General features: G+C 38.4%; 1 protein-coding gene across 2 annotated transcripts in view; it reads left to right on the top strand.

Annotated features, from left to right (window-relative positions):
* The window catches only part of csmd3b (CUB and Sushi multiple domains 3b), a 349,486-nt gene that overhangs the window by 202,010 nt on the left and 127,429 nt on the right, over window positions 1-20,047 (top strand). For both annotated transcript variants that reach the window (XM_055017938.1, XM_055017939.1), the window contains exons 8-9: window positions 1,154-1,266; window positions 18,434-18,511. In XM_055017938.1, the coding sequence (XP_054873913.1) occupies window positions 1,154-1,266; window positions 18,434-18,511 (191 nt within the window). The remainder of the gene's footprint in view (window positions 1-1,153; window positions 1,267-18,433; window positions 18,512-20,047) is intronic.

Consider the following 20,047-nt stretch of genomic DNA (forward strand, 5'->3'; position numbering starts at 1 on the left):
CAGATATTTGAAGTTGTGCAAGAACAAGGGAGTTTTATTCTGTAAGTGTCAATGGCAAAGCAGTCACTTCCTCTTAGTGCTGCCAGCGGTGACATCACGCTCTTCACTTTGCCAACCACAAGAGCCTTGTTCATCTTCTCAGCCAATTAAAGGATCTTATCCTCAGCACTTGATGAAAGTGTTGCAAATTGGGTCCTATCTGCTGGTCTTTGCACCATCAAAGCCTCCGTACAGCTTTGTTAAATGCAAAAAAAGGCTAATATTGTATAAAGTGGTACATCGAAGTCTGACATTGGGGTAGTTGGTGTATTAGCATTTACCAGTCTATTAAACAGAATGTAGGTGAATACTGGTGGTAAAAATAGTAAATAATTAATATGGTGATGAATGATGAAATATTGGACACCAGTACAAGACCAACAGTTAGCTTCAGAAAGCACCATGAGAATTGAGTGTAAGATCAGTTGTTGAGTTAAATCCCCTAACCTTGTGAAGAAACCTCTGTTGGAGCAATGAATATGAAATACTATTCCCTACTTCATTAAGAGCAAGTGAGGCAGCCTTCAGCATGCAGAATAATTCCCAGTTTCTCCAATGGAACTGCACTAACAGACTGGTTATATTGGCCAGTGGAGTCTTGATACTGCTTATATTTCAGTCTCCACCATTAACCCATTATAGACTTCATTCTCAGTTCATTCAAGACAGCAGCTACCCACACAAATACACACACAGAGATGTTTTCTGAACACTCTCTGTCTTACACACACACGGAACTGAGGTTCATATGCAAGATGGACAAAGAAAACTAAATTTTGCTTTTAACTCTAAGATGCTGCAGTAACAGACACTGCATTTACTGCATGACTAGCTTGTTTCACAGACTTTTAGTTTGTTCTTTTACATATCAACTGCATTGTTTTTGTCTTTTTACTGCAAGACAAATATGTCTTTTTGCATGTACTCCAAAGCACATGTATCTTTAGCAGACCTGTAGAGTGAGGCAAGGCTCAGTCATTCTGCCATTTGCAAACCAGTTAGGATTAGGGGGGAAAAGGGCAAATACTAAGATTTTGTAAGTGTATGTTTATGCAAGAAAGTGTCTTTATTTGTCCTGTTTCATGAAAAAATATTCTTTCTATGTTTCTTTTAGGTTGTCAGGCAGTAATGTCCCCTCCCCTATCGTCAGCAACAAGAACTGGCTCCGGCTGCATTTTGTGACCGATGGCAACCACCGTTACCGAGGCTTCAGCGCACATTATCAAGGTAAGATGTAATTACCAGCACAGAGATGGTCATCTAAATGGACACACTTACACATGCATATAGCAGAAGACTGTGTGTTCATTTATAATAAACGTAACTTTGTGTATAGTTTACAGATATCTCTTTGTGGTTTTAAATAACAGCTCTTTTTCGAAATTTGTTTTGGCTTTTTTTATGCCTTCTTTTTAACACTTTTATTTGTCTGACAGTTTTTCTCCCTCTAAACTCCCTTTGATCACACTGGTAACTCCAGTTGTCTTGTCTCTTCTTGACCACATTTTCTTCCACTTTCTTCATATTTCTGCATTCCTGTCTCTCTTCTCTCTATCTAGCTCACTCTCTTTTTCTTTTTCTCTCGTGTAACGGCTCAGAGGCGTACAGTTAGATTTCTTTGACACAAACCCAAACTGGTGGAAAACATTTGGAAATTCATTTGGCAGCGTCCATGTCTCCCTACAGCGATAATGAGAGCAGAATGTGTGGAACAACTGCAGAGACAGGCTGGAACAGATTTATTTTTGTTTTTTACACTTTGATTGTTTTTCGTACTCTCCAGTGTTCCATTTTTGCCCCAGATTGGCTATTTTTCTTTAAAAAGAAAAAGAGACTATTCACGTTTCAAACTACTGGACCCTTTTTTGTGAATCACTCGTTTATGGTGTACAAAAATTGTTCGCCATCACAAAATACACAGGTTTCGCTATTTTGGTACAGGTGGAAACACAGTATGATTGATGGGTGTTTCAAAGCAATCATCATCTTCTCATCAGCTCCACTTTTTTCAAACAATTGGAAGCATTTTATTTGTGTTTATTTCTCTAAACTTGGACAAGAAAACAATCACAGAAACAACAAAGACTGACTTCCTCCATGCATCATTGCCCTGGTCTGAGTGGGCACGCAGCACAAGCATAAATCTTGGTCATGCTTGACACTGTAATTGCACTGTGCCACTTGATTATTACTGACATGCTCCCTGCTGTGCCTCACTTCTCACTTCAGCACATTAAAGTTTGCAGCAAGTCACCGAAACACAAAGCACACTCACGCAAAGAAAAAAAAAAAAGGTACACACCTATCTGAAATGCCAAGTCTCTGGAGCAGCTTCGGTGTGTGTGCTGTCCCCTGAAATCTGGGCCCAGTTTATGTAGTTTGTCAAAGAAAAATCATGCTGTTTATATTTTGTGTCAGGAAAGAGCACAAAAAAAGTCAGCATGTGTCTGAAATGGCACTCAGTGAAGCATTGTGAATGCATTTCTCAGAGCTAACCTCCTCCTCCACATACACAAGTGTGTATTTTTCAAACACTGATAAACTCTGGTTTTCTTTTGACAGTAATCATGGTCATTTCCTCATTTTTATAGGGCTGTTCCCAGCTTCTGAACATTTTTGAACAGATATCCATCTTTTTTCCCAGACAGACAAGTCATGTTCTCCCTGCGTAGGTTTGACATGAAAATTTAGCGCCTGAGAAACTGACTTTGAAATAGAAATGAGCAAGTGTGGAGACTGACAAGACTCAACTCACTAAAAAAGCACATAGATCCACTGTGTATGTGGATACTGAATGTATTTTACAATATTTGCTTTAGGAACTAATGACGAACTAATGAATTAATTCCTTGTAATGGCTCATTAGGATTATGAACTTTAAATTGTTAAATGTAAAAAAGATCCTCTTATGACCTCATGAATTCTTAATTGTATTGGTCAAATGTGAACTTACAGGAGTCTGGCCAATTAAGGAAATTGAAGTAACTGAAACTTCAATTAATTCAGCGGTAATCTTACATTAGATCTGCATAAATTTTCAATCTGAGGGCATGACGAGCTGATTAATGTGACCTCAAATGATACCTCAAGGCAAATGTTGCTTGTGGTGGATTTTTTAGAAATGACCATATGAGAGGACAGTGCTGTGGCTTTGTAGGAACGGTGTGACATCCTGAATTGGAAACCAGCCCAGGAACTTTACTGAATGTCTTGCATTTCTACACTGTCGACTGTCTAATAAAGGCAAACTACCAGACTCAACAAGAGGGACAATACTATCAGATTTGAATTTAGTCGAGGCCAGACATAAAAGACACTGTCTAAGTCTTATCCTTCTCTTTGAACCTTTAAATTTTCCTCCCTCTTCATTCTCTCCTCGTTGTTTCTTCCCCACTTCCCCCCACTCCCTCCTATCCACCCTCTTCCCACATCTCACCCTCAGACTTGACTGATTGACTGACAACCTGACCACTCCCCCCTGAGATTGTCTTTTAATTGGTTTAATTGATCTTAATTAGTTTAAAAGGTTAATCAACATGTTAATGAGGGATGTCAGAGTGATAAGTTAGTTGATTAATTAGCGAAGTTTTTAACAAGCCCCTGATTGATTGGCTACTTCCTGTCAGCTGTCAGTCATCTCCCTTACTTTGTTGGTACGTACATACTAGCAGTAGGGGAGGGAGGTTTGGTGACTGAAAATACTGAACCAATCCAAAATCACACATTGCTCCGAAAAATCTTAGAATGACGTCACGGGATGTCTCTTAAAATGTATCATGCATATACCAGCTATTGAGAAAATGGATGTTTATTATCCACTGTATATATTAACGTTGCTTCACTGTAAATTTGGAAATGCTTGTCAGCAGTGTCAGCTGATCAATATTCTGACTGCAACATTGCCAATGCCACTACTGACAATGCAGAAATGATTGATGATCACTTGATCTCATATCTTATGGAACCACTTGCCAAATATCCATTGACAAAGCTGGAATCATTAACCATTGAAGATTACAGTATCTTGCATTTTATTCTCTTTGTTTCCAGTGTACTTTTGTTGTTCTACTGTGTTTATTATGCTTCATCCCCTTCAGATTTACTCTTTAATTAGTATTCTTAGGGTATTCATCAACTCCATTTTATTATAAACAGTTCCGCTTAATGATATTCCACTACTTTTTAAAATGTATTTATTTGACTTTAATTCTAATCTAATTGTTCTGGTCTACTAAATTCTACTTTTCTCCAGAAGAATAAATTATAATGGCGAAACCCTTGGGCAGGGTTAGTTTAGTTTAGTGGCAAACGCTGTATGAAAACAATTCCAAATTTGTCTCTGAGAGACTAAATGAACAAATCTGCTTTGGCAGCGTTAGTTTAGTTTATAAGACGGTGCTATGAGACCTCAGAGGGACACGTTTGGCTGTAGGTGCTGCCAGCGAGCTGGACAGAATGTTTTTCTTCTGTGTGGTTGTGTGTGTGTGCATGAGGTCAGCCACTCGGCTCATGAAAACCTCCCCCTTCTGCTGCTGCCCAAATTATGACGTTCTGAATTAATAATAATCTTCTAATGATTTCTATCCAAGTTTGTAGAGAAGGGGCGGCGGGGTTAGGGAGGCAGCAAAAAAATGAAAACATTAAAAAGGAACAACAACTGAGGAAAAGAGAAAGGGGAGGTGGTGAAACAGTGAGGAGATCCAGAGAAGAGATTAAAAGAGATGGAGAGGCTGAAAAAAAATGAGATGGATGGCCAGAGAGAGATGGGGGATTTAAGGGGACAAGTCATTTGGCATTGCAGCTTGACTAAATATTTAAATATTAAATGCCCCACTGTTTTAAATGACCGCTGATTGTGTGTGTGTGTGTGTGTGTGTGTGTGTGTGTGTGTGTGTGTGTGTGTGTGTGTGTGTGTGTGTGTGTGTGTGTGTGTGTGTGTGTGTGTGTGTGTGTGTGTGTGTGTGTGTGTGTGTGTGTGTGTGTGTGTGTGTGTGTGTGTGTTTTCATGGTCCTTGGACACAGATGAAGCCTGTTCATAAATGAGTGTATTTAGTAACGCAAAGCCCGCAGCTCCTCTGCATGGCTTAACCAAACGTACCAAGTTAATTGTCCATTTGAATGCGTAATTGATGCTTCAAAATGATTCACGATGAAAATGTTTCAAACTTGCCATAGGCTTTATGTTGGTAGACCTAAATTAAAAGAGTTTAACCATTTCAATTCGAATATCTGTCCCTAGGACGCAGTGTTCCTCATGAAAGAAACAGTCACTCTTAGTTACATAATTTTATTCACAATATCTCAGGCAGTCCTTTTAATATTTACAGGAATGATAAAATATCTACAAATGTTAGCATTTGAGTATATATTTCACATAATAAACAGTGTAAAGAAAAATGTAGTCGGAGTAGGTGTCAGTGTCACATATTCTTTTTTTTCTTTGTAATTAGTGTTTTGATATTGATATTTTTCTACAATTTTGAACTGTTTTATCAATATGTCATACTTTATCTTTCAGGACCTCCTTGCCTCCTACACAGCTTAATATCAGCACAGCCATTAAGTGTCCATTAGCATGTTTAATTGAAGCTAAGTAATTATGTGGCTATATCAACATCTCTGTGCAAGAGCAAATGTTTTTTACCTCAGGACCAGAACACATTTAAATATTCAGTTTGCCCTAAAATAGAAAGACAATAAGTGATGAGTGTGTTTTCAAACATGCTATAGGATCTCTGTGTAGTGCTTTTGCAGGCTGAGATGAAATCAAAGCTGATGCTTCCCACTGTGGGAGTTCCTGTAAGTGCATTTAATCATCCTTGTACTTACAACTTCTTGTTTTGGGACTCTGCCCAAGATATGTAAGTGGTTTACCCTGAGATGGTGGCAAGCTAAAATGTTCAGCTGGGATGCTTTTTGTCTGTAGTGTGGACTGCAGAATGAAACGCCACATGGAGATTTCCAAGAAAGCAACCATGTTTTATATAACCGATCTTGATGTAGATTTAAAGGCAGCATATTGTGCCCCTTTTTGGCACATTCATTAAAAGTCACTGGTAGTCTTTCAATTTTTCAGCTCAACATACTTAGAAGATGCTTCATTTTCCCACAGTTGTATTGGGATAGTTAAACTGCTGCTGCTTCAAATGCCCCTTCAGGAAGAAGACTGTCTCTGCGTCTGTGATTGAAAGCGCTGAACAAAGCAGTTGAGCATACAGCAGCAAACATAGATTTGAATGTGGGTTTGAGACCATTTCCACGCTTCTAGCTTTCTCTCTGAGCCAACATTTCACATGGAAGCGATGCCAAATTCACAACACAGCTGTTGTTTTTAACGATTGTGTTTGACGAATTTTCCAGACAGTGTTGTGCTTTTAAAATGAGTAGTTTACTGGTGCAGAGCGGCAGCTTGGAAGCGTGTTGGTGAACTGTTAGGCAGCTTCTCCTTCTGAATGGCTCACTGTGGAAGCAGTGGGGAGTAATGGGACAGCATTTTACAAGTTTTTAGCTCAACAACTATTGGTTCTTCAGTTTCTACTTAGATACTGAATAAAATTCTGACTGGCCTGTGAAACTGGGGGGCCATCAAGCTAATATGAGGGTTAGAGGAATTGAGGATCTTCATATTTTTCCAGCTTTTTTTTTCAACTTCCAAGTTTTTAAGACATGCAAAACACAATAAAAATGGATTCATACCATTAGGGACCTTTAAAATGTCTTGTTGTAGGGCTGAAATCAATGATAATTTCATTATTCGTTACTCTGCAGGTTCTTTTTTTTCCTCCCATTGATTGTTATACGGGCTGCACAGTGGCGTAGTGGTTAGCACTTTCGCCTTGCAGCGAGAAGATCCCTGGTTCGCGTCCCGGCTTTCCCGGGATCTTTCTGCATGGAGTTTGCATGTTCTCCCTGTGCATGCGTGGGTTCTCTCCGGGTACTCCGGCTTCCTCCCACAGTCCAAAAATATGCTGAGGTTAATTGATTACTCTAAATTGCCCGTAGGTGTGAATGTGTGAGTGATTGTTTGTCTATATATGTAGCCCTGCGACAGACTGGCGACCTGTCCAGGGTGTCCCCTGCCTTCGCCCGAGTCAGCTGGGATAGGCTCCAGCACCCCCCGCGACCCTAGTGAGGAATAAGCGGTGTATAGATAATGGATGGATGGATGGATGATTGTTATACGCACATCTATAAAATTAGAGTAAATAGTGAAAAAAATAAACAAATGAAAAAAATTGTGTGTGTGTGTGTGTGTGTGTGTGTGTGTGTGTGTGTGTGTGTGTGTGTGTGTGTGTGTGTGTGTGTGTGTGTGTGTGTGTGTGTGTGTGTGTGTGTGTGTGTGTGTGTGTGTGTGTGTGGACTCTGCAATTATTGTTATTGAGTTACAACAGATTCTTTGTGAAGGCGTCCATGTTTATAGCTCGTGAGAGGTTGGGGAAGCCGAGTTGTGGTAAAAGGCTACGTGACAGTCAAAGCTCTGGACCATTTATAGCTTCTGTGGTTGAATATTCCATGTTCTGGCCAGAGTAATATGGTCTCAACCCCAACAAATACAGCCAGTCATCTTACCTGTTAAATAATATAAGAACGAGTTCATCTCTCATCAAAAAGGTCAACTTTGATCATTTTCAGGGTTATACTTTTTTCAAGAAAAACATGCTCTCTGTGCAATTATTCATAAGCAGAACCAGTGTAAAAGCCATGGACACATAGTGAGCCTGTATGTCACACATGGCTTCAGTCAGCCAGTGAGTCACATGTTCACTCAGCTATTCAGCTACAGTCATTTAACTAATGCTTCTCCAGCCAGAAATATTTGCATTGAGTGCAAAATGTGAAAAATGTTTCGAACTACAATGTCTGTATCCATCATGTGGCCTGAAAAGCATTTTTCCCATACACAATTGGTAAAAGAGCATTTATAAAAGGTCAATACATTTTTCTGAGGGTTCACAAAGCCTGCAGAATGACTCTTTTTATTGTGAGAATTACAGCCGTTTAGTGCAGTACCATTTGGAAAGTGTAGAGGAGCCACATGACTATTTTATCCCATTCATGTGTGAAGACAAAGTCAGCCAGACGATGTCTCAGATGTTCCAGATGTTCCAGAGTAGGGCCCAGAATTGTCGAAGTGAGAAGAAGTCCACTGGAACATGGCAGTTTTTTTTTCCCCCATCAGAACAAATCAGGTGCCATCTTTGAATGTGTTATCCAGTCAATGCTCCGATGTTTGAAGCAGATCCCGGCTTCTGTCGGAGTGCAGGTTCATGCTTGCAGCTCTGCCTCACCCAGGCAGTGTTTTCCAAGGTAGTGTTTGATTTGTTTGGTAAATACATAAATGTTTTCAGCTATTATACATATGTTCAACAAGCTCTGTGCTGCAAGTCAAGAACAATGCTGTCTTGTGTTTATATCATCTGGCAAAGAAGGTGATTTTTCTGTCTGGCACATGCAACATTATTCTCAGTCTCCAGGACAATAATATGCATGTAACCATCAAGTGCTTGAAATTCGTCTACAGACTCTCATTTTTAAACAAGTTAGCTGGAAACAAGTCAACTAACTCACAGTGCTAACTTTAGTTGGAATAACTAGATGCACAAAACAGATTCAATTAGTTCATGAAATGGCGTCGGGCTTTGTCCATTGTTAAATGTCAAGTAAATACTAATGGGACATTTCCTAGTATTGTACAATAACAAAGTGCTTAATAGCATGTTACAGTAATGTGGTGAATTCGACAATCAGTCAGATTAGCTGTCCAGGTTGTCAAATTTAAACGTGTGTTCTTACCTGGCCTGCTAATGTTCCTTACAGGGATATTTGGAAGGTGTTTGAACTGAGCACCCACAGTCAGTACTTTAGGGAAGCTGTGTGCACTCACTGACTGAGACTCTAAATTCTTGAAAAGTGTTGGGTTACTTGTTTGTCACACCACAGTGTCTTGTTTTCTATTTCTACTCATGTTAAATACAGAACGTGAGATGTGGGTGTGGAGGACTTGGAATCTAAATGGCAACTTTAAGTGACTGAGTTGGGATGCATAACCAAAGCAATGTTACTCTAATGTGTTCCTTTTGCTGAAATGTAATTTAAAGAAGTATAATTACTCTGGTAGTGATGCAATTTATCAAAAGAAACCAAAGCTACTGCAATATTTCAAATGAAGGCTATATTTTATATATACAGTGTTTTGACTTTGCACTTGATAAAGACACCGGGTTGTAATTATCTGAGATCATTTGAGACCCTACTTTTCAAATTATACTTTGTGCAGCTATAAAATACAACATTTTGACTTAGGAATGTAATTTGTTGTCATTTGCCATTGTTTAGTTGGTCAAATAGAAAGAGAATGTATCTGTGATTTGCAGTAAAAAAAAAAAACAATAGACTCACTGAAGGTAATACTGAAGTAACGTTTATATGAGCATGTCCTGTTTTCAGTGAATCTTATTTTCAGTTCTTTTGTCAAATCCCTTTTCATTTCACGTGTTTTTACAACTCTGTCATACAACATTTTATCTTGATCACTATATTTTTCTCAATTCCAATAACAGCCTATGAAACCTGACAACGATAATTAATCTGCAATTTTGACCATCAAACACTATAAACCAGCTAGATTTTCTGTAGTCTTAATTGTTATTCATGAAGTAATCCATATTGAGTCAATGAGATATTCACTAGAGTTGACAGCCAGTCAGCAGGTCCATCAGCAAGCCTTCTAGTCAAATAAATAGTTTCAAAGTGTTCCATTTATTGAGCACATTTTATTTTGACCACTGAGAAATATTCTCTGGCTTATATTAAATAACATTAACAACACAGAAAATGAGAGTGGAGAGATCCTGGCAATGCTGCAAAGTGAGGATGTAACAGTTTTCCTGAAAACATAGTGATTAAAAGCACAAAATGACTTTTACTTCACCAGAATCCCCATGTCTAAATCTCTTAAATAGACTTAATTTAAAAAAAAGTGTGATCAGCATTCAGAGCAAACTGGGCAGATGAAACCCCCCAAAAAGGAGGGAGAGCCTTAAAAATTCCTGAGAGGATGTGATTCAAAGATAAGGTTCTCTGAGGATCCATACAGCATCTCTCAGAGGTTAGAGGTTATGTTTGTGATATGTTATTTTAAGGATTTTTAAAGATAAGTGACAGTGATGCATGTGTAGCGCATTAGCAGAAGTTACTGAACATTATCAGGAAATATTGTTATTCAAATCCCAATAAGGTCAATTTTACAGTTAGAGGTAAACAAAGTGTTGTATGTGAATAGCATTATCATACATGTATCAGCCTTTCAGATATGAACTATATGCTAATTGTCCAACTGTAATGACATTCAGTAAATAAGAATATCTATACTGTGATTGCAAATCAAGAAAAGCTCCTTTCTTGATTTGCTAATATTTACTGCCTCAGCATGTCTGCACTTCTCCTGATTCAGAATTTGCTAAAAGCAGATGGAGATCTCTTTCAGCATTTCACACCGTTTTGTATTTTCAAACATTAAAATCAAGTGTAAGCCCAGGAGTCTCACACTGTCCTAGCTGGTGCATGTTCAAGTTTTTTGCAACAGTTGATTCCAATCAACCAAAATAAATTGGCTTCCAGCAGACTGCTAACAACAGATGATGATAACTGAGGTAAACACTGTGTTTCTATGAGCAGCTAACTGTGTTTCTGTGAGCAACCCTGATGCCTCAGGACAGCCTATAGAAGGTTCAGTTAGATTAAGATGCCCCAATCCAATATATTCCTGCTCTTGTTTCCCTTTCAATTATAGTACCAAGCCTATATCTTTATGGTAAGACTTTGTAGTCTGTGAAGAAGGTGTACGTGCAGTTTTGGAAATGGTCCACTTTGGTTTATTTAAACTATAATGCAGCTAATCAATAAAGGTGAAACAAGGCTGAACTCCCCCCAACACAGAATGGAGGGAGATGTTGCACCGACTGCTCTCTGTGACCTTCAGTAGTCATCCTGTTTGAATTCCAGGTAGCACCTCTAAATCAATAGACTGTTTCTGCATCCAAAATTTTAAATGTTTAGAAAGCATTTTTATTTCTTCCTGCATCAGCATGATGAAAATGTCACAACGCTCTTGTGATTGCTGTATTTCGTTGCGATCTTGACTCAGACCCCAACCTGTGATTGTTTTTACAACGACCCAAGCACAGAAAATGAGAGCGATGCAATGATTTACAACGAGCTCCCTCTTGAATGTGAATAGAAATGTAAGTCAATTCTATTCCAATTAGGTGTCAAGATTATCAGCAAAGCCAGCACCTACTGTAGTTATTCGTTTGGTCATTTACAGTTTGCCAGTTTGCCTCCTAGTGGGCAGCACAGGACATAGTATCAAGATTATTGAGTTCTACTGCATCATCTTGTGTGTATTGCACATTTAGAGCGTTCATTACTCAGACGCAGTGTGTGCTGCCATAATTGCTACGCACTGTGGGCAGAGACATACTTGATGGGCTGTTTGCGTACTGAAAACCTTTCATTTTATTGTTGAAGATAAGATAAAGACATTGTTTTCAATCTGGAGTACACTAGCTTCCTTCTCTGTTTATCATTGTTTACTCATTCTTTGTTTCCCCGTGTTTGGTTCATTCTCTACTAATTCTGCCCCAGTGCTTGAGAAAAAATACAATCTTATGCATAGATGCAATTTAGCAAATGCTTAAGGTAACATTGATTAGGTATTCTGTCCACACTCTTCCCTGCATGGTACTCTGCTTTAATGCCCAGCCCTACACCCCCAACACCTGGCTGTCAATATTTGTGTGTCACTGTGTGTTTCTGTGTGTGTGTGTGTCCATGCACGTGTGAGTGTGTGTTATTGTGCACATAAAGGGCTGTGTGCACCATGTATCTGTATGCAAACTCACTCTTGTCAGTGCTAATGTCCTAAGTTCTGTATACGTCTGTGCATTTGCAAGTTTGTGTTTCAGTTTGTACATGTCTCTTTTACACTGAGGAATCTGTCTGTTTGTTGATGTGTTGCGGCAGTGTGTGCAGCTGAGTTTGTCAGTGTTTTTCTGTCGTCTGTGCGTCTGTCATGTATGAACAATCTGTTTCCTTCCCCGCGGCACAACCCACCAATCACATCCCCGCATCATCTCTCTTCATTACGTATTCATGAGTTTCTGTGTCTGCAGGGCTGTGATTGGCTCCTAATGAACAACTGACGGCATTATCAGTCAGCCACTGCTATGGTAACAAAATAAGTCAGTCAGTACAACAGAAGCACCAATCAACCACTGGTACAGAGACATTATTCAACTCCAGCAGTGAGACAGTATATCCCTCAGGGAGGTTGACATATTGGATATTGTCGACTGCATGGTACCTTTGATACGACTCTCATAATGTCTCAAACCCACTCATGATCAAGTGCACACATCTTGAAATGCTAAGTGCTCCGGATAATTACAGTCAAGGGAAGGGAGCGCAGCTAGCGCATTCGGAATATACAACTTGGTTTTTGTGTAAATAAATCTCCAAGTCCTTTTCCCTGTCAGTCTTAGCTTAAGAACCATTATTCAAACTGAGTACAGAGACACTGCGGGCCTCGGGGGGTTCATATGAGCTCATAAATCTATGAACTACCCCTTTATCATCTTGTACATTATTGTGGGAGCTTGCAGTTTACTAGTGCTGGCTTTCATTATTGGTGTTCTGTGGTTGCTGTATCAAAAGGGGCTGCTAGCACTGGGATTATTACAGTTAGGGTAGCTGGGAATGTACTTGGTTGAATTAATGCAGGTTGTTTGAACAGGCACACACTGATGATGTATGATTGCTGGCATAGCTCATCAGATGTGGAGGGTGAGGACAGCACTGACAACACCATCACCTACTGATTGCACCCACTAACTGAATATATTAAAATTATGATTATCTAGTTAATACAGCTCCCTGCCACAGCATTAAAACCATCTGCTTAACATTGTGCAAGTCCCCTTTGTGCCACTGCCACCTGTTAGCGTTATGTTTATAGCACATTTCATACACGGGGACAACTCAGTGTGCTTTACATTAAACATTAAAAGCATTGGAAACATTCAGACAAGGATAAAAAAGCACAATTAAAATGATGAAAAATTTGAAATATATTAAAAAATAAAGTTACACATTTTATTTAAAACATGTTGAAATAAGCTATAATAGGAAAGCAGTGGCAAACAGAAAAGTCTTGAGCTTTGATTCAAAAGAAGTAAGAGTTGGAGCAGACCTACAGCTTTCAGGGAGTTTGTTCCAGTTATGTGGAGCATAAAGAGTAAACGCTGCTTCACCATGTTTAGTTCTAACTCTAGGGACTGAAAGCAGGCCAGGACCTGATGATCTCAGAGGTCGAGATGGTTCATAAAGTGACAGCAGATCAACTATGTATTTTGGGCCTAAACCATTCAGTGCTTTATAAACCATCAGCAGGATTTTAAAATCTATTCTATGGCAGATAGGAAGCCAGTGTAGGGAGTGATTTTGCCATGGGGGGAGTATACTTGGTCTGCTAATATGTTGGGGTGGGTTCTACATGTCAAACTAACATCCACATGAATGCCAGGACCCACGTTTTCCCACCAAAAAAAGTGCTTTTTAACAAGATGATGAATGGTATTCACTTCATCTGTCAGTGGTTTTAATGTTGTGGCTGATGTGTAACATTTGAGCCACTAATATGTATTAAACACTCAAATAACAAATAAAAAACCATGGAAAAATACTCTTTTCTCCATAAATTAAAGACTTCACCTTAATGAAAATCTACTTTTTTTACCCTTGCTAACATGTCTTTAAGTGTTTTAATGTGATAGAAAACACTTCATCTACTTCACAGTCAGTTTCAACATTTGCATGTTAAGCATACATTTAGGAAACGTTTTTCTACATATATTAAAGACCCCCCACGAATAAAAATCCAGTTTTTACCCTTGTTAACATTTCTCTAAGTGTTTCTATATGCTAGAAATCACTTCATCTACTTCTTCACAATCATGAACATGTAACTTTCAGTTGTTCCACTTTTACAACTTGCCATTGTGTATCATAGAGTAGTTTTACAGTATTTGAGCAGAGTCATTGGATAGCAGGTATGCTTGGACTGTAGGCAAATGTCAATGGAGTCGGTGAAGATAGAGACAGGAACTAATCTGCACAGATGCAAACTAGAGAAGGTGTAGAGTTATATCTAAGGCATTTTAAGGCAGCCAGTTTCAGTTTTAAAAGTTTAATCAATGCCAGGCGAAGGACGCTTGACAAATTACAAAAGGCACTATTAAATCTAACTATTGCTTAATAAATAAAATAATTATAGATTCTTGCTCCAAATAAGCATTAACTGCTAATTCGTCCTCTCTTGCAGGATTGACTGTTTCATTTATGATTCATTAGCTGCCAGCCACCTCAAGCCTTCACCATCTCTTTGACAGCAACCAGTTCCATTTAAACTGCTTCAAACCCTCCTTGAGCCCTTCCGGATGAATAGCGTTTCCTCATATCAACCTGTTAGCCGTGTGAATTTGAGTGTAAAACTAAGGCAGATACCTCTATGTTTGGAGCAGAAAATGTTTGCCTTCCCAGGTGAGTACATTTAAACACCAGCAGAAGGGCATCTAGCCCAAAAGCCGGTGAGTTCAATCAAAGTGCATGGTGCCTATCTGTTTGAATCACTTCCTTAGAGAATGTCTGACTGCTGCACACCACCAGTCTTAAGAAATGTGAAATCCAGATGGTATTATGGGTAACAAGCCAGTATGACTAAAATAAGTGAGTCATTGATCTGGATCCCGCCTCGGGTAACAAGGTAGCTGCAGCTTTTGGTATTAGTTTTTAGTGTATTTTGGAAGGAGAGAGCAGATTTTAAATTTGCATTGAAAAGCATTAATCCCACCTCAGACTTCAGGATGTGCTTTTGTTAAAAAATATGGCTCATATGTATTTTTTTTTAGCTGTTTTGCTTTTGTGACTAATTTATTACTGTTGAACTTTTGTTGGATATTCGGTTTTTCTGTGTCTAGCAAAATATAGTTTTGTTAAATATGCAATATTTTAGTTCATAAATATGGTTTACTTAAATGCATCTGCCCTTCCATCTGTTGTTTGCAGGAGAGCTGCTGCTTGTAGGCTTGAATATTAACATGGGCGTATTTAACTTTGATGCATATTCACACAGGACAGGTTTTATGATGCTTATTAACAGGGGCTTGATACAGTGAATGAATTTGCACAGGCGAAAACAAATTTGACTTTTAACTATTCTTGGCCCAGGTTTCCAGATTCGGCTGCCTGACAGGGGCGGTATCAGACATGATTGCAAGCCTTGGATCTATTTCACAGTTTCCCTGGTTATCCAATATGACAAGAATCTGTCAATTTATGCCCTCAGTTTCTGACAATTGGGACATTTTATAATACAATTGTGCAAGATACGGTTTCGCACCCCTTTCTGTCCTGTTTTGCTGCCGGCGCTATGATGATTTACGTATCTGAATGTAGACTATCCCACCTGATGTACGAAAAAGTCTTTAGGCGTCTGAAATTTCTGCTGGCATGTCAGCAATGCAATGAAATGGAAAATTTATTCACTCGACAATTTTCTTGCCAGCTATATTTTTAAATACAGCTGTTGTTTCAGAAAATTTATCATATAACCTGAGAATATTCAGATGGACAGGGGTTGTATGAATCACGTCTCTTTAATATTGTAAATGAAACAGGCTTTTTATTTTAGAGTTATAGTATCAGATATCAAGCATGGTCCCTCTTGAATAGTTATGACACTCGTGTCAGGAATAATAATCTCCATGCCTTGTGTAGGTGGATAGCTGTGAAGTAAGTGTTTTTGAGTTTTATTTATGAGTGCATGGTGCTCGCAGGCTACCATAAACAGCTGTAATACACGAGTTGCTTCAAGCAAACTCATTAACAAGAGAATTTATGGCAGATTTTCTTTTTTTTAAATCTAAAGGGCATTGGTCATTTGTTCAGTATACTGAAAATAAAAGGCTACCTTTTTCACAACTTGAAAAAATATTTTACAGCCCCCATCTCTGCTCACATAGTCGTACATTTGAACTTAAAAGATAAAGCAACAATAGAATAAATAAAGATGGAACAAACTGTACTTTTTACTTTAAGCTGTAACTTGTGTGATTAAATGTTCTTTGTCTTACAGTAGGTATTTCTGTCAAAGGAAGAAAAAATGATGAAGTCTAAGTTTGGCAAAATTAAAGATTCAAGTGTCACTTGTAGTTGTTTTGTGATTAAGGTGATTTGTTTGCAAGATTGCTGTTTATTTAACCCTCAAAAGCAGTTTCTGGGTGTCTTTTCAGCTCTTGTTATCTTTTTACTGCAATGTAAAGAGTCCTGTACCTCTATGGAAACAAGCAATAACTATGGCTTGAAGTAGAGATAATTCAGAAATGTCTTCTGTGCAGTGTAACACAATTATAGTTGAAGCTGAATTACTTAAATTACACATTTTACAAAAATTGAAACAACCAGGAATCAACATGTTACCGCATGTTTTCTAAGGGCTTACAGGTGTGACCCATTCTATTGACTGTGCACACTACAGATATTTTACTACTTACTTGACAAGTTGTTTACATACTTGTCTCTTTTCTGCTCTGTTTAGACACTGCCTGCAGTTCAGCCAAAAAAAATCACTGCATTTTTGTTACGTGACTATTGGTAACAACTGAGCCACTAATTGAAGCGGCACGATTTTAAGCTTAGATTTTATTAGGTTTCCCAGTGGAACGGCACACCACAGATGATGAGTTCAAGCACCACTGGAAAGCTGACAATCTGAAAAGTCTGTCTGTTTTTGCAGTTTCTGGCTTTGATAAATGTTGTAATTTTGGCAAATTATGAAGTCCATCTGTGAGTGTTTGGGTTCAGCGGGTTATTTACATGTTTCATACCAACTATCAGTTGGTCTGTTGGTGCTGAAATATACAGTGTTACTGTGTAAGCAACTTGTTCCTCATGAGAAGATGCAGAACTGTATGAATTTGCCCTGCTTAGAAAATCCATTAACATCTGTTTCATAATTAAGGACCCTGTATATATTTTTTTAAAGTCAAAATCACTATTATATGGTAGTGATTGATTTTTTTTTTACCCCCTTGTCTCATACAGACACAAACTGAAATAAAATTCATTTGTTATACTGTTGAGTTACAATAGTGTCCAAATAGAGCTAATGTTGAGCCACTTAACATTAGATTAATTGTAAGCACATTAATCGATTCTGTGATGTGTTAACATGGGAGAGTAGCACAAACGTGCATGCGTTCAGACACTGTGCAGCATTGGGGTAATTATTGGTATGAAATACACATGTTGTAATTCACCCACGTCAAGTAGAATACCTCTGATGTATGAGCATATATGTAGCGAGTGTGTAACATTAAGATAATTGTAGCACATTAACTCTTCAGCCATTTGTCACCATTCAATGGACTAGTCAGGTCATTATGAAAGCGATGTCTGTCAGACATTCATTAAAGTGATTTGTCACCGTATTGTGTCACTCAAGACAAGATATGTTTGTGTTTTCATTATTTATGTTGCTAATGTATTCATTTATTTTGACAAAGTAGAGCAGAAAAAAACAAATCTGGAGGGAGTGAAACTGAGATTACCCCAGGGCGTTTTGTTTTTGTTATTAGTGTACAGTTTCAAATACAGCCTTCGCCCACTCATTTTGTCTCCCACACTCTGTCTTTGTAGCCATACATGCAGCGCCATGTCAACATACAGTGTTGCCCACCTTGTAATCAAGTGATGCCACCAGTGTTAGGAAACAGTGGCCATGCTCACAGGGATCCCTCTGCCAGTTTGTCACCTCTTGTCTTTGATTTACTCTGATTAAAGGAACCATAACATACCATTATCTGAATGCTTTGATTACAGAGCTGCATCATTGTCATTTTGATTAAAGCTGCAATTTCCTTTTACCAGCTTTTGTTCACAATATGATGGGGCTTCTAGCAAAACACTCTGACAACTGATGCATGTGTCTGAGTGACAGAGAGAGAGAGAGAAAAGATTAAGCTTCTTGTAAACAAAAATCCTGAATAATACAATTGTAGAAATCATTTTTTTCCAACTTTTCTTCCCTCTTTGTGCTTCTGTCTTTCTCTTTTTGTCTCTCTATGCCCCTCTCGCTGTCTTTTTCCACCATTTTACAATTTACTTTGCCTTTGTAACTTTCTTTTCCGCTATGCTCTTCTCTCTCCCAGCATTGTGAGGGAGAAGAATCTGCCATTAAAAAAAAAAAAATTCCTTCGCTAGGTATAATTTTTTTCCACTTTATCAAATCTGTTCTCTGATTTTCCTTCTCTTTTCTGTATTCTGTTCTCCTCTGCAGTGAAGCGATCAGTAGATTTTAAATCGCGGGGCGTTAAATTATTCCCTGGCAAAGACTCCAACAACAAGTTTTCAATATGTGAGTTCACATCTTAATGTCCCTTTTGCTCATGAACCAACATGTGATGGCTTGCTTTGGCTTGGACGGACTTTGTTTTGAGGTTTGGATTTATGTTTGCTTTTATAAATTTTGCCTCTTAAAAAGGCTGTTATGGTCAATCAACACTTCTGTGTCTCTAATTACTGACAATACAAAAATATCCTGTATTATCTTTGATCCATTCAGTAGCACATGGTAATTTAAATTTACAGAAACACAGGGCTAAAATGTATGATGACAGATGAAAATGTGGCCATTTTTGACACAAAACTGTTGAAAACAGCAAAGCCTTTATAAGAGTGCCGCTTTTGCATCCTGCTTGTGTGTTTCTGTTGTTTGATGTTTTGTGTATGTATTTTGGTCATGGTGTCTTGCTCCTTCATTGCTTGCTTTGATATATTTAATCATGGCTTGTTCTGATAAGCTTAATCATGGTTTGTTTTGGCTTGCTTTAGGCTTACTCAAGGAATGTGAATCAGCTGTTGTAATATTGTTTACCGCCCACTCGTGCCTCTTCTTCTTCCTTCCTCATCTGCCTCTTCTTCTTCTTCTTCTTCTTCTTCTTCTTCTCACCCTGACAAACAGGTCATTGAAGTTATCAAAAAATTACTGACTTTATGAAATCGTTCCTCTATTATGGAGCCCAGTGGAATCTAATGTGCTTATTCACACTGGATTGGATTATGGAGATCTGTAACCCCACACAGTTAGTGGCAAATTAGAAATGCCATTATGGATCATTTTTGTCCAATCTCTGTATATTCACAGTAACAGCGGCGCACTCTTACGAAAACTTTATTTTTAATTTGCTGCTGTTCTTTTGGAACTACCCCACTTACTTCCAACTTTGTGAGCTTGTAAGAATAAGTCACTTTGGAAACTAACTCTTACATTCGGCACACTGAAGGGACAGTGTAGGGGTGCTAATGGTTCTCATGTCGTTTGATGCGCTGTATTGCAAAAATAGCCACATGAGCATAAGTCAGTTTCACTCTACCCTTTTCAACACTCTGACAATGGGAGAACATGCACAAAAAGCATGACCATTTTTTAATAGAAGAGAACTTTGTCACAGTAGTTTCAGTTATTAAAGCTGTCAGTGACCACGTTAGCCTCACATATTTTAGATTTATTTTAGATCCAATTCTCACTTTCTTTCACACTTTGTATCTTTATTACAGCTCTTCTGCTCTCTTATCTACCATCTGTTTTCACATACAAGCACAAATCCTTGCACATTATACTCACTTATTAAGGTTAGTGGCTTGTATGCTGCTTCTAATAATGAAAATTTGATGTATTTTAATTTTTTCTAGCTAGATTAATCACAAACTAAACAGCGCACACATCCATCACTCACATTTGCCCGCCCAAAGGCTTTTACTCATACATATGCACATTTTTGCACACCTACAAGGTCACATGTAAGAAACATGCACATATGCAGCTGATACAAGGGCACCACACTAATACAGTACATGTAAAAACACAAAGATGCTTGTTTTCAATTGGTCT

Source organism: Amphiprion ocellaris, chromosome 15, assembly GCF_022539595.1.
Source record: "Amphiprion ocellaris isolate individual 3 ecotype Okinawa chromosome 15, ASM2253959v1, whole genome shotgun sequence".
NCBI lineage: Eukaryota > Metazoa > Chordata > Actinopteri > Pomacentridae > Amphiprion > Amphiprion ocellaris.